At 40.2% G+C, this 21,906-nt stretch overlaps 1 protein-coding gene across 1 annotated transcript in view; it reads left to right on the top strand.

The window, feature by feature from the left end:
• Nucleotides 1–21,906, top strand: part of enox1 (ecto-NOX disulfide-thiol exchanger 1) — a 72,018-nt gene that overhangs the window by 36,224 nt on the left and 13,888 nt on the right. The window contains exons 8-11 of the mRNA XM_062432203.1: nucleotides 3,076–3,182; nucleotides 10,597–10,714; nucleotides 10,872–11,095; nucleotides 19,162–19,269. Of these exons, the coding sequence (XP_062288187.1) occupies nucleotides 3,076–3,182; nucleotides 10,597–10,714; nucleotides 10,872–11,095; nucleotides 19,162–19,269 (557 nt within the window). The remainder of the gene's footprint in view (nucleotides 1–3,075; nucleotides 3,183–10,596; nucleotides 10,715–10,871; nucleotides 11,096–19,161; nucleotides 19,270–21,906) is intronic.

Raw genomic sequence — 21,906 nt, 5'->3', positions numbered from 1 at the left:
TCAGAGAGAAATTAGTGTAATAGGAGGGCTGACCCCTTTGCTATGGATGACATCATTTCTCATGAATGAACTTAGTCACTATGTCCAAAGTGATTCGGTGACTGCTGATTGTGTGTGTTTAAGTGCTGATATCAAAACATGTATTTAACAAAGCAGCTCATTTAGAAGAAAATGGATATTTGCCATCAGTTCACTGTGCATGTCATCATTTAAACAAGTCTTGTAAGTCTGCTGGAGGCTTGTGTGAGGGAGTTCACAGGAGTAAGTATAGTACTGTCTGTCTGTCTGTCTGTCTGTCTGTCTGTCTGTCTGTCTGTCTGTCTGTCTGTCTGTCTGTCTGTCTGTCTGTCTGTCTGTCTGTCTGTCTGTCTGTCTGTCTGTCTGTCTGTTGATCTTGTGGCTACATCAGAGAAAGTCTTGAGTACAGAAACTACACGGATGCATGAAATGTGTTGATGATGCTTTATATTCATACAGGTTTGACAAGTAAGAGTGACATCACTGCTGAAAAAGTTTGAGATGATTGACAGCATATAAAATGTCAGAGCTGAGGGTCAACATTTAAACACAGAATGTATGGATGTTCTAACTGCATACTTCAATTCAATTCCCACCCAGTCTTATTTTGGTGCATACAAATGAATTACATTACAACTTCCACTTAACTGAAACAAATAATATGACATGTGACACCCATATTGTGTATTGAATCCAACCAAAAAACATCCATTCTGTATAAATGTTGCCTTGTCAGTCTTGAAGGAACTAAAGCTGCAGGTGATGAAATGTAAGTACAAAGCACTGACCAGGAGGGAGACCTGGTCATCACATGATCCACTTTAACTGACACATGTCACCCACACAAGAGTATTTATTATATTTTCAGTGGGTACACATCTTCAAGCATAATGGACCATTCATTAGGGGTCCAGTCCATTTTCCTCCTTAACCCACCCCTTGTGAATTTGCACCCCATTCCCATAATGTATAATCACATAAAATTGTATTTCTACTGAATGTTTATCAAACTAATATTTTGAATTACAGTAAAGACAAATCTGTGATATACAATAGCATTTGCTTTATTGATCCTGCAGATAAACTTTGTCATTATGTCATCATTTGCTCGGAAAGTCAGAACTCAAACGTTTATTAGACGCTCCAGCCTCATAGGGCCAGCTGTACTGCCTATAGTTAATGTCTGAAAACAAGTGTGATACTGTAGTAGTGTTGATTGGCAGTTTGCATCAATGCTCTTATCATCAAAGGTCATGTGACTTTCACCCATGCTAAAACTAGTATTTATGTTTCAGTCATTACTGTTGGCCCTACTACACAAATAATAGAATAAGTAAGAAGCTGTAATATTCACCTTCATCTCATCCTCTAACTTCATGATCAGTGCACAAATGGTTATACAGCTGTATATCACAGTGCAGGTTCTGCATGCTACAGTGTGAGCAGCATGTAACAGACAGTTTCATCAAATCTCTCAGGTCACAGCAGAGCCAAATGAATATGTACAGAAATCGAAGACACAGGACAGTCAGTTCTTCCACAAACCATTTCCATCAGAACATGAAACCTGCACACAGAAGGGCCCCAGTCGGCCAGTGGGTTCAAACCCTGAGCCCTCAGTGTTTACCACTAGACCACCGTGCTGCCTAACTGGTGGACATTTTAGACAAATGTGTGTTTCCAACTATGCGTATACAGTTTGGTGAAGGCCCATTCCTGTTTCATCATGCCTGCGTGAGTTCTCTCAAGGTGTTCCGGCTGATAAATGAATGTTGCATCATCACCACCAACTGCTCGTCTTAGTGGTGTTAAGACAAGCTGAGCACATTATCAATTGGTTACTAAAATGCCTGTAAACTGTTGACACTGAAGAGAGATTTGCAACACTAACACCAAGCAGTCAGTTATATTGAATATTATAAGTACAGTACAATGTTATACAATTTAAAGATGCTTTTAATGTAATGATCTCAACTAATAACTACTGAAATATGATCATTTCAAAATGTTTTTTAAGCAGATTTTAACTCTGTGCTTTCAGTTTTAATACTGCAGCTACCTTTTTTGTCATATATTTGGATTGTGCCTTTTAGTGTCTTAAAGTTCTCCACCGTACATTTTTGGGACATTTACATTTACTCTGTTAGGAAAAATAAATTGTCCTATGTGTTTTTTCCGCAATAAATTATTCAGTTATCTTGAAAAAAAAAAAAAAATTAAAATGACATCTTCTTCTCCCCTCTCTATCTATGAATATGCAAATCATTCATCTCATCATTTCATCTCAAACGTTTGACTGCTGGACAGATTGTGTCTCCTACTTCACTAAAAAGTCCATCCACACATCATACTTCGCCATCAACACCCTCCACACTAGTTGTGATGTCACAAATCAAGCTCATTTGTACATGCTTTAAACTCAGAATTGTGGTGAGCCCAGACAACATTTCCTCTTTCAGCAGATGAATGTGAAAACAAACTCTGCACATACATCAACACACATTTTTGAGGAGGACTTTAGGTTTTGATTATGCTACTTTTATGTAGACAGGGCTTTTTGGAAACTAGTTCTCCTTAATTCTACAAATTGCCCAAGACTCCAGTGAAGTCCTAATCTGATTTATGAAATGCAGTCAGACAGTAATCCCTTTGCAGTGTAGAAAACAGAGTTGAATGGCTTTCCACCTTTGTATTATACTCAGGATATAAAAAACCTAAAAAGACCTAAAAAATCGTGATGATGAATTTTTGTGCAATGCTTCTGGGAGAAATAAAATGGTGCTACATTGTGTAACTTGCTGTTTGGCTGCAAGATATACAATCCTTCATAGTTTGACCTGAGCGAATGATGACATTGTTTTAATTATAGAGTGAACTGTTCCTTTAACATGAAAGCAGTGTTGACATCAGGAGGTCTTGCCTGCTGCCTGTGGTCAGTGTATGTCCACGGTCTCTCCTCTGTCTGCTGTATGAGCCTCAGCCAGTGCTACAACGCTACATAAATGGCTTGTTTTGTCTTGACCCTACCTCCTCCTCCTCTTCCTGTTCACCCCAAAGTCGAGCAGATCAACGCCGTTTTCACCGCTGCCACCAGGCAAAAGGCATGGGACCATTTCTCAAAAGCACAACGCAAGAACATAGACATTTGGCGCAAGCAGTGTGAGGTTGGTATACCTTTTACTGTTTTCTCCTCCCACCCTAGCCCACTTTCTTCCCTGTTGTCATTTCTGAGTCCCCATGAGAAAGCTGACAGACAGTCCTTTTGGATTTCTTGTATTCAGTGCTCTTGTTGTTGTTTTTCTGAATGCTGCACCCTCGCAGACAGACAGACAGACAGACAAACATCGGCCTCTGATAGCCTGAGCCTGTACACTTTTCTTTTCTCCTCCCAGCCCCTATGTAACACAAAAATCTGACGCCTCCTCGAAAGTGTGAGGTGCTGCTATGGCAACAGTGATCTCTCGGGTGAAGTTTCTGATCAATTATTCATCCAGAGTCAAATCTAGATAACAAGTAGGAATGCTTTGTATGAAGGAGAGAGGATTTGTCCATTTTCGGCTCATTCAGCCCTTGGGGGCATGGTGCAACAATACAAATCATGGATGCGGATTCATTGATGGAGCACCCTGTAGTTTTTTCTGCAGGGTTCTAAGTGAATCCTATATGATATATAATTACCCTAACTCTCACTGAAGCTTCATCCAAGTGAGCTCAGTATAACTGTATATACAATTTTACGAGGTAAGAGACTAATTGATGCACAGTACACCTTGCATGCTACAGTACCATTCTGAGGTTTGTTTGTGGTAAGTGTAAATGCACCCATATCTCTGTAGCAACAGTATTGATTTGACAGTGACAGGCATTGACAGTGCTCATGAAGTCCTCATAGTCCATCCCAGGATGCACTAAGATCACAGTCACCTTTACAAAAAAGATGCTTGTTCATTGTGACCTGCTTTGTAAGATGTTGTGATGTTGTGCATCATAGCCTGCCACAGTTTATGGATCATAAGCATTGGCGGCTGGTGAAAAATATTCTAGGTGGGGCTGTGCTTTATGAACTTTATGCACAGCTCCACTACTTCCTGAACTCAATACAGCTCCTTTATTTCCTGTCTTACATTATTGGACAAACTGATTAATCCAGGTGTGTTTGACATCACTAGTGACAACAACAATGGTCAGACACACCTGGATTAATCAGTTTGTCAAATAATGTAAGACAGGAAAATAAAGGAGCTGTATTGTACAGGAAGTAGTGGAGCTGTGCATATAGCCTATTAACTCAGTTTCAATAACCATCCCAAAACAACTGAACATAAACAGCTGGATATCAGTGCTCTGTGAAATAGTAATTATTTAATGCCAATATTAATAACTTGAGGAATTCTTATACAAAACATAAATAATATTGCACAAACACAAGTTTAGAACCAAATTGAAACAAATAACTTATTAAGTTTACACATTTTTACACACAAAGCTGTTGACTGTTACAGCAGTGCCCCCTTGTGGCAGAGACATCACATCACAGCAGCAATGTCACCAGAAATCCCATTCTCTCACCCGCGGCCGCAACTTGCCTTGGGGCGTTATCTTTATCGCCCTTAAGGCATCAGAATCAACGGCGCTGATTGGATAAATTCCTGTTGCTATGTGCGAATCTCTTGTCAGTAATTGGCTGGCTGCTGCACTGACTGGGCGATTCTTCTGTCTCTGAAAATTATGATTTATATTTTAAATATGATATGTTGTTGCAAATTTAAACACACAATCTACTTAAAATAAGTGATTATTGTTAATTTTTTAATTTTGTAATAAAAAACACTGGGGAGGGCGGAGCCCTATCGCCCTCTATTGGCCAGCCGCCACTGATCACAAACTTATATGTACATAGAGTTGGCATAGCAGCAAGTGAGATGGTTGGCTACGTTAAGTCTTGTACACATTATTTATCTGACCTACATGGTCTTTGCCTTTTGAAAATGCTGTCACCTCTTTAACTCTTTAACACCAATTTCAGCTCCTGTCATAGGTTAAAAAAAAGAACTCGTACTCAAACCCTGCCCTCCACAGTAAAACGGAAGATGTAGATTTACCTCAAGTACCCTAAAAAACGGTGTATGAGTCGGACTGGTGTATAATACACAGTCTATTTTTGGTGGGGTCTCATATGGGGAAAAATGCTTTTCTATTAAAGACTGGTTTATTTGAATGCACCAGTAGTTATTCATTTAATATTTATACAAGTTATTTCAAAACTTTTTAAATTTACTTTTATTTGAAACACGATCAAAACATACATATTACATGAAACAGTGTGTTGGGTTAATGGTTAATGGTCCGGTAAGGATGTGTAAAGTAAGAATAAATATGTGTTCTGAGTTTGACATACCACAGAAAAATGTGTTGTTAACCACCCTGCCAAATTTGAATGCCAAATATATGAAATTAGGCTTCAAAGTTGTGTAAAAATCAGCCTCTGTCTGCTCCCAAACGCTGTGGGCGTGCCTGCCGAGTTTGCTGAAACCCCGCCCCCTACCAAGTGTCACCTGTCAATCAAAGTCACCACCTCTACCCGAAACATGGACACATTAGCTATGTCTCAATTCAGGGGCTGCATCCTTCAAAGGACGCGGCCTCGCGGAATAATGGCTTAAAAAAATTCTCTTTCTTCCGTTGAGTTTTTCTTCTGTTTGTCTTATTCTTATGTGTTTTTCGTCTTTCTTCCTGTAACGAAGAGCGCTTCGTTACTAGTGACTGATGGCTTTGGCCTTGTAAATATGGCACAACTGGGTCTTTGTATTAATGTCACTTTTAACCAAACAATTTCATTAGGCACTTTAATAATGGCACATGGCACTTTCATTGTGATAGTTGCACTTTATTAGCAGTTTGCACATTGCATATTTGCACATTGATCTTTATTTAATGTGTGAAGCATGTGGGTGAACAGTTTAAACCATTGGGGAAATGATGAGTTGTGATGCATGTGGTCTTCTGCCAGGTGCGATAATCGGCTTCACCTGAGGGAGAGAGGGAGTTAGATTATATAATACTGTGTGTGTACCTCCAGTATTTATAATTGATAAACAGTGGAAATGTTCAGCTTTGTCTCATCATACACAACATAAATGTGTTTTAATATTGCAATGTGAAAGTGTTTATTAGTGTGTTAAAGTTGCTGCCTGTGTTTGAGTTGTTTGTGTAGATTCTTACCTGTCCTTTTGGTGTCTCCTTCAGAGTGTTCGGCCAAAAGAGTCCCCTGGGGTACGCACACCAATTTAAAGGTTCTGGTAGAGACCAAGTGTTAGGATAGGAAGAGGGGGTTTGGTAGTTGGTGTATATATGTATATTTATTGTAGTGGGTTTGTGTTTATTCTGGGGAGGAGTAAATAGCAGTACAGCAGTAGGGATAAATATTAGGTAAGGGTAGGCTGGTGATATTGTATGGGGTGATTAGCTGTGAGATAATATATTTTGTTAATGAACCTTTGAGTGGAAGCATCCAATAAAGTAGGCCAGTGATGGGGTATAAAAGGGGCCAGTTTCCATCCGTCCTTGTTGCTGGTCAGGTCTCTCATCCATAATGCTGCCATGCTGTACCACTGTATGTATTTGTTATTTTGGTTTTTGGTGAATAAACACCCATGATTTGGTGCACCGTACCATCGCTTTCGACTGCTCTTTTACTGCATCGTCCAGCCGCTCATGGTCAATCTAACACTTCCGTTGAGTTTTTCTTCATTTTGTCTTCTTTCTTCGGTTTGTCTTATACTTCTGTGTGTCTTTTTTCGTCTTATGGGCGGGAACAGCTGGTGACGCAACCAGGAAATGCTTTGAAGGCTAGACCGTCCCATTTAACAACGGTTGATGCATCCTTCGGAGGTTCCTCAGAAGGACGCGGTCATCGAAGCCCGCGAGGCCGCGTCCTTCGAATGATGCAGCCCCTGAATTGAGACACAGCCTCAGTCTTATAAAGTAGGGGAGGGACCAAGGTCACGAGGGTACGCCACTAAGTCACGGTGTAGCCATTTCTAGCAGGCTCTATCTCACAACAGTTCAGTCCTGCATAGTTATCAGCCTTTTCACATGTTTTCTGTAACCATTTTCCAACATGTATAATGTGTTTAGAAGTAAATCAATGAATTGACTTTACACAGACTTTTACTGAACTGGACGTTATATTAACTGAGATCAGGTTCAGGTTAGGCTATGAGTTTCAATTAAACCTTTAAAAAGAATACAGTAACATATTCATACAGTGTTAACCTGTATACTCACTTGAGTCCCAAAAACTCTTCATCAGAGCTGTCGCTGTGCGCAAACATTTCACCCAAGTCGCTGTAAGGCTGGTTTTTATTTCGCCGTACAACATACAGCGGTAGCGTCATCAATATCCATGTCATTAGCTGCTTACACAGCTGGAGCGTGCAGTGTGTGTTTGACACACCTGTTTACAGGACGTTATAGTTCATAAATGTGGATGCTCACATCATTATTATAGTTATACTTATTGTTATAGTTATCATTCTTAGGGTGGACGGGTCTTTACATAGCTATGATCATATCCAGATCCAACCTCTCTGTATTTGTTTGTTGTGTAGGACACATGTCAATGTCCTCTTTATTTATATAGCACATTTAAAACAGCAAATGGCCTACCAAAGTGCTTTACAGTAAAATAATCAGAAACAATAAAAACAAACAAACAATAAAAGCAATAAAATCAATAAAAAACAAAATAATATAGAGAAATAAAACATATAAAAGACCCAATAAAAGCATCATTGTACAGTATAAGACACACCCCACTTTTAAATGAAAAAAATTTGTATCAAAGGTGCGTCTTATACACCGTTTTTTATGGTACTTTTGGAAAATATTTATTTTAAGATTTATTTGGCAGGGATAGTACACAGCAATCAACATTTTAGTTCACACTGCAATGTAAATGTTTTAGAGTTAGCCAAGAAACTATTTTTCAGCTCTAGTCTCCTGGCAGGTCTTGGCTCACTACTGTAAAATAATCTCAATCTCTCAATTTCTTTCAGCAAATGACATCTCCAAACTCTCCACATCTAGCTGACTTCTGCTTTTACTGTGGCCATGGGCAACTATCTCACTGATAATATAGATCTGACATGTGATGTCACTCAGGGCTACATCTTAGGCCCAGTGCTCTTCCACCTCTACATACTGTACTAGCACATGTGCTCACATTATTAGAAACGGCAACATCAATTTTAACAGCTAGGTCAACAATGTCTAATTGTGGAATAACTTAAGCCCTATGAACAACTTGACCACATGCATCTCTGACATACAGTAAGTCTTTGGATGACTCAAACGTTCTTACAGCTGAATCAAGATACAACTGATATTCTAGTTATTGGAGCAAAAGCTGAGAAAAGGTCTGACTGCCTGAGGTCATTTGTACATTTGTAAATGTTCTCCATATGGCAGCTTTTGCTTAGTATGACCTTAAACTGAGGAAGAATGTATTTAAAAGACTATAAATCTGTAAACACTTTAAAACAAAACTATAAGACATACTGATACTGATTTCTCCTAAAGTGTTTTTGTTTTACCTACCAATACCTTGCCTTGTCTTTTTTAAGTTTAAGTGGTCTTATTTTTCTTTTTGTCCTTGTTTATTGTTATTGTATGCTTGAGATATACAGCTCATTGTTATTATAAATATATATTTTTGTATTTTTATTTCATAATGCATGTCTTTATAAGTCATATCATAGTGTATATGATGTCAGCCTGTACTTCAGCAGCATGAAATACCCTAAGCTGGCTTTAATTGACTTTACATATAACATACTCATTTCCAAAAAAGTTATGTTGGTGTTAAGTTCAGGAATTGGTAATGGCACCACCATTTTTTCTGAACTGACAATAGTGGCCAAAGATCTACAGGGTCTGAGGATTCCAAGCAAGCCAGATCATTGACTTTAACATTGAACTGTCTTTATAAACGTCTGCCATTGTTTCAGTAAATAATAGATGGGTAATCTCAGCAATTATTGATTATACTGTATCAAGTATTTCTCATATTCAGCTGTTATCCTGTAGAGGGCAAAAACACTGCATGTATCACATTCAGTACTCTGTGTAAAATGTTTCATGTCAGGAACACAAGTGAAGTTTGTACACATGTCCATGTAATAAGATTCTCCTAAACAATCCAGGATTGAAATGATGGGAGGCCAACTACCTGTCACCTGCTGGAGAGTGAAAAAATACTTACACACATATACACATACTGAACGTGATAAAACATATCTTCTGGACCAGCTGACCTGCAGAAGAGTGCAGACATGGAACTAGGGAAAGGTAGCATGTCAAATATTGGTGTGAAACTATTGCAAAAAGACTTTTGAACTTTTTGGTTTTAGACCTCTTGTTCAGTTTGGAGTAATTTTCTGATCTTTATTGGGCTCTAAAGAAGATTCATTCAGGTTTTTGAAAAGGTTAACATAGAGCTGAATTAACTTCCTGTTATCTGGACACACAAACTTCACCAGTGTTTCACCTGACCCACAGGTGAGTAAAGCAAAGCAGAGAAAAGGAAGAACTTTTAGGCTGCATTTAGATTGTGAGACTGAGACCGCTGTGCTGGCACAGAGCAGGTGACGATGCAGAGGCTCTAGCCCAACTAAAAGCAGGGTATGCAAATGAACAACAAGCAATGTAACTCATATCACACTGCATTGTTGAATCAAATACATGTAATTTCACGTTGCAGGTGAATAACAAGAAGGTGCCCAACTTATATTGAGAGGTTTATTGATTTAGCTAAAGTCAAAACATTTTCCAGCAGTTAAATGTAACTAATAACAGTTACCTACCTACCTTTCAAGAAACGTTTGAGTAAGAAACCCTTAATAATCCTTTTTTTTTTAAACAAAAACAAACCAAAAAAAACCCAAATGCATAACAATTGGAAGAGGAAAAGTCTATTACCATGGAAGGTACACTACCGGGGGGTGTCTACCCCACATGCTACTTTTTCATTCAAATTATTACTTGATGCCTCATGGTTAATATGACTCTACAGTACTCTTTAATCCCCAAACACCTGGAGACAGATGATTATTGATGCATATAGACACAGACTTGTAAAATGCCAATCAAAGGCTTTTTATATATAATTAGAATTATTCTTTTTTGTGTGATTACATTTTTAATCATTCTTTTGACTTAAATAGGTGTCATTTTATTTTGCTGTGAATATTCCTTTTTATTTTATCCTTTTGTCACATCTTATGAAGTCGGTTTAGATCTGAGAGCTACGAACTATCCCAACTATTACTATTCCATTTCTGTGATATCAGTGATGGATTTGGGTCCATGTAATAAATAATAGTATTGAGCGTATGAAGTACTGCGTGACCATGCGTAATGCTCATTTCTGGCTTTGGGCATTAGCACAGTTTTAGTAATGAATCTACACAGAGTGTTATGCATCTGGCCCCTGGTGATCCTCATAGTTCTTTATGATTTCAGTATGCATCGTGGTGACTACAGCTGCTTGTACTGTATCTGGTGTTTGTGATGTTTCAGGAGTTGAGAAACGCCCATAGTGAAGAAATCATGGGCATCCGACGAGAGGAGGAGATGGAGATGTCAGATGACGATTTGGATGAAAATCCCTGCAAGAAGATGCGCACTGAGGAAAATGGTATGATAGAACCTGCACAAAAACTGAGGCCTTAGCTTGGGAAGTTTCTTTTTTTCCCAACATGCAGCAACACACGTAAAAAAAAAGTTCACAGGGTTTGCTGGTGTATAAAGTTGATGACTTCTTCAGTCCTCTCCGTTAATTTCTTCTCCTCCAGGAATGTACGATCAAACTCAGGTGTCTCTGAAAGAGGAGAATGACTCCCTGCGTTGGCAGCTCGACGCCTACAGGAACGAGGTGGAGCTTCTGAGAAAAGAGCAGAGCAAAGGCAGCCGTCCTGATGATGATCACACAAAAACACTGACAAACTCCTACACACACTCACACAGTCCAGAGGCTCAGATCCAGCTGCTGCAGAAGAACATGCACAACATGCAGCAGGTAGGAAAACTCCCACTGCTCCTCTTCTTGTCCAACAGTGAATGTGTGTAGTCTGATAAGGCTCATTTTCTGTTTTCTTTTCTCATTGAGACTTAAAAACGGTGACCTGATAATAAAACTCAGCCCCAAACATGTTTGAGAAATCCTAGCTGAAAACTTTAGTTCGTTTTAGTTTTTACTTTTAAAGAATAAAATGTCTTTATTGTCATTGTAGTACAACAAAATTGAAATGCAATTCTTATTCTTATAAGTGCAAGGAAACAATAATAATTAATAATTAAAGCTGCAAGCAGCGTTGGGCGGGACCTCGCACCGTGCACGTCAGGCCTTGGCGAAGCGGAAAGGTTTCCATTAGATGCCTTCAGACCCGAGCATTTATTGGACACTGCAATAAATAGATATACATTACACACTCACACATACACACATACACACACACACACACACACACACACACACACACACACACTCACACATTGTCTGTCTGTCTGTCTGTGTAGACATTTAGACTGAGCAACTGAAATGAACTGCCAACACTTTGATGAGTCAAACAGGAGAGGAACTTATTTCCAGTGAAACCTGTAGATGTTTGTAGGTCATGCTCATGTAATTCGTGTTTGATATAAACTTTGACAGCAATGTCAGTGAAATAGTTGACAGACTGCACATATATCTAAAATCATAATAATACAGTCAATAAACTGAACTAACTAACTAAACAGAAAACTGAGGCACCTTTTCCTTATCAGGTATAATGAGTTTTCTCCACTGGGTGGCACACTAAGACCACAAATGAATCTGGATGACTGCAGAGCACAAATGAGCCAGCTGCACACACACACACACACACACACACAGTCGCTGCCATGGTAGTTAACGACTGGATCGCATGCCAACACAGACAGCAGGCAGAGTCCGGATTGAATGGGAGAGGAACAGGGTGCACATGTGGGTCCGCAGATCAAAAAGTATAAAACATAGCCAGACCAAATTACACACATCTATAACTGAGACTTGTGGCTACATTTTTACTTTTGAATGGAGTCTATAGCTGAAAGTATGCAGGAATAATATATATATTTTGAAATGCCTGAAAAATAGTTGAAAACATACATTTAAAGGCAAAATGTGCACTTCCTGTTGGATGTAGGTCAGTGGTGTCAGTACGTGATTTGTAAGTCTTGATAAGACAAACAATTGAGTTTTGGTTTGATCTTTCTATGACATTTCTATCAGTCTAAGTAGCCGTTTTAGTGTTTCTAGGTGGCACTAGAGAGCACATTTTGGCACTTTTGAGGTTAAATTTTCAATTTTAGCAAATTAATGGCCAGACCTGATGTGGGTGATAAATTTGGTCTGTTCTGGAGCATGTTTAGGTGGTCAAATTAAGGGTCAAAGTGGCATTAGACTCTTGACCTCTCTGTCTTAGTTACATGGACTTAACCCCTAACGCTCTATTCACCTAGGGACATTTTAGCAATTGCACGGATTGACATGCATGTGCATTTTTACTGTGAGCTGGCAGTGTGTTTTCTGTTTGTTTGTTTTTTTGTTTGTTTAAGTATTTTATATGTTGTTGTGTCGCTCTGTCTATTTTGTTCTCCATGCTGTGAAAATGCAAAACTCATAAATAAAATCTATAGAAAAAAAAAAAGTGGCATTAGACTCTCCTCCCATTCATTGTCTTTCGGAGCATTTGGCGCGGGTTTTTGGGCACTTGATTTTTGAGGGCTTCTAAAATCCAAACCAGACGAGTAATGAAAAAGTTGTTCAGAAACTTTGTTCAGCAGGATGTGCTAAGTCACCAATTCAAATTTGAAGTCTCTACGATGAACGCCCTCGTACAAGATAACGTTTGTAGGAGGCCATAAATCGGCGATAATCATACATTTAAAGGCAAGTTGTGCACTTCCTGTTGGATTTAGGTCAGGGGTGTCAGTGCATGATTTGTAAGTCTTGATAAGAAAAAAAATTTAGTTTTGGTTTGATCTTTCTACGACATTCCTATCAGCCGTTTTAGTGTTTCTCGGTGGCGCTACAGAGTTTGATGTTGCTTGTTTTTCAATTTTATCGAATACAATATACGATATAATATCAATAGGGTCCTTGCCTCCCTCCTCGCCCCCTTGCCTTTTGGCTCGGTCCTTAATTAGCAAGCTTCTAAAAAAATAAAACATATACCACACAGTACACGTGATAAAATTCACTACAGTTTTTTGATGTTACTACTGTGGCTGAATTTAAACATTTATCTCTTATCAGTTATGTTGTGACAATATCACATTTCATTTCTGCTGGCTTTAATATTTTGTATGTGAGGATTTCCACAATGATCATGATAATGAACCAGGCGGGGAGCTCCGGTCCTCTGAAATGAGGCCAACGCGGAAGTAACTTAAAACTGCATTCTATCAAAAGGCCACCAGGGGGTGACCGTTTTGGTGTCAAAAGGACTTCCGTCTTTATACAAGTCAATGGAGAATTCACCAACTTCTCACTTGATTTCTAACCTCAGTAAATGTTTTCAAAATGTGTTTATGGTCTCAATCGCTAGTTTAAAGCCTTCTTCAATGCAGTATGATGTTCATTGTGAAATTTTGGCCTCCCTGATTTTATATTTGACGATAAAGCAGGGTATGCATTAGGGCGTGGCTACGTCATGATTGACAGGTTGATTGGTTCACAGGTTCAGGAGCGCGCCTCATGCTCCTCCTGATGCCCATATAAGTAGAATCCCTGTTTTTATTTTTCCCGGCATGCACCGGAAATGTTCAAGATGGTGCTGCCCAGATCTGAAACTATTGGCTTACGAGCAGCAGTCCACAAACCAATGGGTGACGTCACGGATGTTACGTCCATTTCTTATATACAGTCTATGTTATGAACCCGTCAGTTAGTTAGAGAAGCAGTGTAAACTATTTTGCTCAACAAGACTAAATGAATGCATCAATGGATCATCTGAAGACCTGATTTCTGTATAGAAGCCACCAAAAATGAATACTGTTGTGAGAGAATGACCTGTAGATATGAGAATTGCACACAGTGAACCACTCAGACATATCCTAAAGAAAAGCTTTCGATTTGCTGAGCTGTCATTATCACACCTAACTGTATGAGTGCGATGAGAGCTGTAATGTGACTGGCTGAGAGAGTATCTATTAATCACCATGTCTGCTGATCTATAGTCACCTTCACTCAGCCCTATTGTACTTTATGCTGCTGCATATACATAAACCAAAATAGCAGGTGTGCCTGGAGATGCCCACACTATCCATGATCCCAACAACATGCTTTGCTTGTTGTTGCACTTGCACAATATTGAGCCTTTAGTGTTATTAACTTGATATTTTTCATTTAGTGAGAAATGTTACCTTCTCTTGTAGTTTGTCACTTAGGTTTGTATTTATATCTTGAGACTTCATCACACATTATTTTTACTATGATATAGTACTTTAATTTTTGTTGTACATGTAGCTAGTGAATAATGTTATTTTGGGCATTAGTATAATTTAATTGTTACTTTTATTATATTAGCTTCTGACTTTTATACCAGTTTATTTTGCCATTTCAGTGTGTGAGTTTCCAAAGTTTACCTGCCAGTCAGCTTTAAAAGGTGATCCAGTCAAACTAGTTGACATTGCATACAGTCAGCCAAATATTCATCACACATATGCATCAGACTGCCTGAGTGAAAACATGCATTAAAGGTCAGCCTCTCTTCTTCCTCAATCATCAATGTAACAATGACAATGAGCAAGGCACTTGAGCTCAGATGGGATTTTATCAGAAAAGAGCAGGGAGCTGAGTTTACTTTACTTTTCCCAAGCAAACGAAAAAACCCCTTGTGTTTTTCACTGCTGATTCAGAGTGCTCCCATAATCCCTCGCTCCACTGATTTCATAAACCAGTAGAGAAAGCTTTGTTAGAGCAGAGCTAGTTTGTCACAAGTTAGCCTGATTTGAATTGACTTCCTGTCTTTTTCTATCTAAAGTGACAGCTCTGATAGAACTAGGCACAACCGCCAACACACACATACACACACACCCTGCACTGCTGGCTTGTAAATGTGTTGCTTACTTGACTTGAACATCACACTACTGTCGCTTCTTGTTTGTCACCTGCTGTTGTTTTTGTTCCCTCAATACAGACAGGCTGGTGTGACAAACAAAATAAATGCTTAAATGACACAAATAGCTCTTAAAATATCCTTTTTAAAAACGACTTCATTTTATGTCATCAAAATAATATATATCCATAGACAATAAATACATATTTAGGTAAGTTAAATAACAATGGCCTGACTGTTATGAAAGACAATGACTAACCCAACTGCATCAAGACATTATGCAGAATGAAGACACTTGTCACACATCATCCACTTGTTTTTCAATCTGGCCAATAGTTTGTGCTCCTTTCCCTCTCACTGAGGTGTAAAAACCGTCTATCAACAAGCCCTCAGCACCTGTACAACCTTAACCTGAAACATGTCAATACACAAACTGTTCACTGGTCAACACAGTAAGCCTCTCCTGGGATTTAATCTACATATATTTTAAATATACATATATATATTGCATTAGCTAAATAAATATAGACATGTGGGACATGTAGAGTTGCCCAGATTATGTTTTTGCATAAACCTTCATACTATATGTGGCAAATGTTCATATATTTTATTAATGTTGTTTTCCTTTGCTTTTACATTGTCATGTCATGACAACTACAGCCTAACTGAAGCATTTATATCATTATTACGGTGGCCATGAATTTGTAAATTTGTTTGGGGACCTTTTCAAAGTGTTTCACATCTTGTAAATTAGTTTACTAAAATATAAATGTGTTTTGTGCTTGGTAAAAGTGTTTGGCTCATGTCATTTTGTTGTATGATATGTAAAAATGTTTTCTAAAATGTAAATTTGTCTCAAGCTTTGTAAAAGTGTTCCACACTTTGTAATGTTGTTGTACATTGTTAAAGACAGGAAGAAGTGTTAGTATGTCATGTAAATGAGTTTCTTATCTTTCTGTAGATGTCTCTGTGGACCAAAGATAAGCAGGGCAGCAGGAATTTAAGAGAGAACTCTCCTTCACCGGCTTCACCCCCCGGGCCACATGGAACGTAGGGTGTACTTTCATGGTCCTAGTTTCAACCTGAAAGCCACAGGGTTACCTTGGATATGGGGAATGGATCCACAAAACGAGTAGCCAACTTACGGGACTCAATGCGCAGAGGGAGACCCTGGGTGGACAACCAGACTCGTTGATCTGCCTGATACGGGGGGGGGGGGGGGCTGGGGACTGACGGCCATCAGCAATCCTCTTATAGCGAGGAGAGTTCCTGAGCAGGACTTGCTGGGCCCCACTCCAAGTCCGTCGACACCGGCGAACCAAGGCCAGAACTGATGGAACCGGTGACTAACCCTACAGGGCTGGAGACATGGGGGGGTGGTAGCCAAAAGCACACTGGAATGGAGAGAGACCGGTAGAAGAAAAAGGCAGTGTGTTGTGAGCATACTCCACCAAGATGAGATGTTTGCAACAGGAAGTGGGATTCTGTGAGGCAAGGCAGCGCAATCCAGTCTCTAGCTTTTGATTGAGCCGCTCCGTCTGGCTGTTCGACTGCGGATGATGACCGTAGGAGAGACTGATGGTGGCGCCCAATAGCGCACAGAACTCCTTCCAGAAATGGGAAACAAATTGGGGCCCACGATCTGAGACAACGTCACTGGGGAAACCATGAATACGGAAAACATTGGAAAGGACAACGTCCGCCGTTTCCTTGGCAGAGGGTAATTTGGGCAGAGGAATGAAATGCACCATTTTGGAAAATCTGTCCACAATCGTGAGTATGACAGTGTTACCTCCTGCGGGGGGCAGACCAGTGACGAAGTCCAGGGAGATGTCAGACCATGGACGGAAAGCGGAACTGGAAGCGGGCGCAGGAGACCCACAGGACAATGGCATGTGGTTTTATTGCGGGCACAAACTGGGCAAGCTGCATCATACTCCCCCACTGCTTTCTCCATGGAGGGCCACCAAAACCGCTGCTTGATGACAAACAGTCCTTCGTACTCCTGGTTGACACGAGAGACTGCAGGTGTGAGCCCAGTGGATCACCTGAGATCGGAGAGGAAAATGCACAAACAACTGGTTCGGGGGGGCAACCTTCCGGGATCGGGACGTTAACAGAAGCCTGCCTGACTCGTTCCTCAATGTCCCATGTGAGAGCCCCCACCACACAGGATGGATGTAGATTGTGGGAGGGAGAGTCAGGGGCAAAGGCAGAGCAAAACTTGTGAGACAGAGCATCAGGTTTCACATTCTTAGAGCCAGGGCGATTTTCTAGTAAAGAAAAGGGCCTACCTTGCCTGACGCGAGTTCAGTCTCTTGGCTGTACGTAGGTACTCTAGGTTCTTATGATCAGTCCATACTAGAAAAGGCTGCTCTGCTCCCTCCAACCAGTGATTCCACTCCTCCAGAGCCACCTTAATAGCCAATAACTCCTGATTGCCCACATCGTCGTTCCTCTCCGCTGGAAACAACTTGCAGGATAGGAAAGCACAAGGATGCACCTTGTTGTCCTTCTTGGAACCCTGGGAGAAAACCGCTCCAATCCCGACAACTGAAGCATCCACTTCAACCACAAACTGCTGGTGTGGATCAGGTAAAACCAGTACAGGGGCGGAGGAGAACCGGACCATTAGAGCCTGGAAAGCCTGATCGGCTTGAGGGGTCCACCCCTGCAAGCAGGAGAGGTTCAAGCATGCAGAGGTGCAGCAATAGAGCTAAAGTTTCTAATAAAGCGTCTATAGAAATTGGCAAACCCCAAGAACTGCCGAACCTCTCTTCCAGGGGTGGGCCACTCTGAGACTGCTCTAACCTTAGCTGGGTCCATTTGAATACTGCCCTCAGAGACAATAAATCCCAGGAAGGACACAGAGTCCAAATCTGGTGGAAGATCAAGTGGAGCTAACTGATCCTTTAACAGATCGGACAGTCCGAACAGGAAGGAGTTCAGCAGAGCAGCTTCATTCCATTCACTGTCTGCGGCGAGGGTGCGGAACTCAATGGCATAATCAGCAACTCTTCTCTCCCCTTGTCTGAGGCTGGAGATGGTTCTGGCAGCCTCTCTGCCAGGAACTGTGTGCTGAAAAACCTTGGTGAAGGTCTCAGAAAAACAGTGCCAACGAGTTGCAGATGGCTGAGTCTCTGCTCCACTCGGCCGCAGCCCATGCTTCAGCTCTGCTGGTGAGAAATAACAAAGGCAGAGCAACCCGCACAGGATCGGAGTCTGCTGAGTCCATGTTGGCCAGTTCGTACTGTAATGACTGACAGTGATCCTTCATCTCTCTCCTCTCAACCCCAACCGGTCGAGGCAGATGGCCGCCCACTTTGAGCCTGGTTCTGCCTGAGGTTTCTTCACGTTAAAATGGAGTTTTCCCTGCCACTGTCGTCAAGTGCTTGCTCATGTGGGAATGTTGGGTCTCTTTAAAATTAAACCTGAAGAGTACGGTTTAGGCCTGCTCTATGTGTAAAGGGCCTTGAGATGACTTTGTTGTGATTTGGCGCTATACAAATAAAAATTGATTGATTGATTGATTAAGACTCAAGAGCAAGACTCAAGAGCAAGACTCCCTCACGGTTCCAAAATCAAAGTAGTTTAATAGAGCACCAAAGTCAAAGATGCAAGATAGGACTGGGATGCTCACAGGAACTGAAAAGACAAACTGGCAGAGACAAAGGGAAGCACACAGACTAAATACATAAAGGAAGATGGGATAATGCTACACAGGTGACAACAATCAGGGCGGGGCAGGTAATCACACACACACAAGGGCAGGAAGCGAAGATCTGAAATGAGAGACAAAGGTGATTACCAAAATAAAACAGGAAATTACAAATTCAGGAACTACACGTTACAGAGTGACGGTGCTGGATTATACTTCAGATCATTATTATTATCATTATTATTGTTGTTTTTCAGGTTTTAAGGTTTGAGTATATTCATCTAACGCTTCCTCATGCTTTAATTCTGTCTCAATAAATGCATGTCTGTGTTTGTCTTCTAGCAACTCCTGAGCCTGCAGGAGCAGCTGACGAGTAAGGAGGCTGAGTTGGAGCTGGCAAGAGAGGAGCATCGCAAACTGCAGGGCGAGGTGCTCACCCTTCGAGACAAGGTGAGTCCTCCAGATAACCCAGGTTAGTCCTGACAAATAACCAGACTATTAAACAGTGTGGGCCTGTACCTCCCACTGGACAACTAAAACTAAAAAGAAAGCAGTAAAACGACTTTGACTTGTTATAGGGAGTAAAAGAGGCGTCATAACTAGGTTTTTGTTTATCAGACTATCCCTTCACTATGTTTTTGTAATGCAATTATGAAATGCAAATACAAATCTAGTTGTCTTGAGTCAGAACAAGGTTAAGAAGCAAAATCTTTATTTTCCCATCCAAGGTTTTGAGATGCGTGTGCAGGTGTCTATCACAGGTGGTAATGTACTACAATCCAATTTACAAAACTGTCAGCAGAATATCCATAAGGACCTTAAACACCAAGTCCAGAATGTGCCTTCAGGGGTCTCAAGTTGTTGTAGTGTGTCCTGCATTGTTGACTCTAGTTGGCCTGGCTCTGATTCTTTGAGCTCTCCTTGAAAGAACAGATCCATCCCTGCTTAATCAAATAATCACCTCCTTGATGTGAATGTCTCTGACTGAATTACAGTTTGACTTTATTTTTTGCTTCTTTCACAAGCAAAACACCAAAAGCAGATCAGATTTATAGTTGCAGGTATTTTCTCACACTGACATGAGATGATATGATGCTACACAGTTCTTTGAAGTTGGCTTGGTGTGTCAGCATCCTAACACATCCACATCAATATCATATGGCACTACCGGGATATTTCATACAATGAACACATTTAACCGACAGTTTTACAGACTGTAGTTTCATTCTGCTTTGAATGGTTAGGGTTCACACACACACATACACACACACACACACACACACACACACACACACACACACACACACATACACATACACAGGTTCACAACGATTAAGGGATGAAGGAGGTTGAAAGGACAGGAGCAGGTGTTGACCATTCAAGCACTGTTTATACTGGTCATTTTTGGTTCTCATGTCCAGATAAAATCTAGATGTGTTTACATAAACCTTCATTTTACTTATTCAGACTGGATTTATATCTCTGGTGTCGGTGAGGTGACTTTAACTTTACTTCCCTGATCAGTGATTTTACTCCACTCCAGAGTGGGTATGTGGGTCATTTTTCACCATATCCCCAGTAATATTTACAGTCAAAATGACCTGTTTTTCTGTGAACTCACTAACTTGACTTGAGTTTATTCGACAGGAAGAGCTGCTCTTTCAACTACAAAAATGTTGTCACCAATCCAATAGATGGAAACATGCTAACACCATCATACAGTGTGTGCCTGGGAACCAGATTGCCCTTAATGACACAGTAATAGTAGAGAATAAAAATTATATCTATATCTAGGAGAACCATGCACATTTAAACCTTTTCAACATCAAATGAATATCAAGTTGTAACCTGTCTAACCTGTATTCTTAGCTTTTTTCGAGATCTGATCTCAACTTTCTCTTCAACCCAAGACACATGAAGTGAGCAAGTGTAAGTGGGGTCTTAGATTTGCATTTGCAGGGTTTTATATGCAAACCCACAGAGAAAGACCTTTAAGTCAATATTGTCCTCACAATTTCAGCAAAACGAACATTTGATGTTATGTATGTTTTCTGCATCTGTTGCTTCTACCTCTTGCAAATTGTTACTCATCCTTGTCTTGGGTAAATCCAGGTATTTTTCAGTTTTGCTCCTTGAATTAGGATTAGATTGTTGTCAATTTTCTCTTTTTCAATTTGCTCTTTTAATTAGGATTAGATTGTTGTCAATTTTCTCTCAATCTGTGTCTATTTATTCTTTCAAAAAGCATATATTCATCTGCGTATCAGAAAACACTGGCATGGTTTGAATAAAATGTGAGGCTTGATCAGTGGTTTGACATAATGCATCTATTCATACATATGTCTCCTGTACGAGCCGGTGGTGATGGCCGAGGAGGTTTGGAGGATGAGGGAAAGGAAGGTGGAGGTGGAGAAACATGTTTTATTTAGTGATTTAACGGCTCACATGTATACTGTAGCATATACAGTCTGTTCTCATTCCCAATGCATCAAATACCAACGCTTTGTCACGCAAGTCGGTGTCTGATACAGATTCATGAGGTACCCTTTAGCATCTGTATGAGATGTACCAGGCTCTCAACCAACCCCAATGTAAACTCTTACTTCCAACTGTGAGTGATTCGTTTCAAGCCGCAACTCAGGACTGTTTTTTGTTGTGGTGTTTACTTTTGCCATGAGAGTGTTTCAAGTGATCATTTAAACCAAATCAGAATCATTTGTAACTTTCTGTAAATTGGATGAAAAGAAACAAACCATCAAAGTCTGGAAACGGGGAAACAGCTTGCCTGGCTTTATTCAAAGTAAACAAAATCTACCAATCAGAACCTGTATCTAGTTTGTTTGATCTATAAGATAACTGAAAACTATTCAAAGTTTTAAGGGAGGTTTTGTGCCAAACTATTTCTTGGATAGGACAGGTTAACATGCAACCAGCGGAGACATGTGAGTGGTATCAATGTTTTTATCTAACTCTCAGAAAGAAAGCAAATAAGCCCATTCCCCAAACTGTTTAAGTTTAGTACACATGCTGCTTTTTTCTGCAAAAAAAAAAAAAGGAATTTAAATTTCACACTGAGCATCTTCCAAA

The sequence above is a fragment of the Scomber scombrus genome, chromosome 13, assembly GCF_963691925.1.
Source record: "Scomber scombrus chromosome 13, fScoSco1.1, whole genome shotgun sequence".
Classification (NCBI taxonomy): Eukaryota; Metazoa; Chordata; class Actinopteri; order Scombriformes; family Scombridae; genus Scomber; species Scomber scombrus.
The sequence above is the reverse complement of the archived record's forward strand: the minus strand, read 5'-3'. Positions and strand labels throughout refer to the sequence as shown.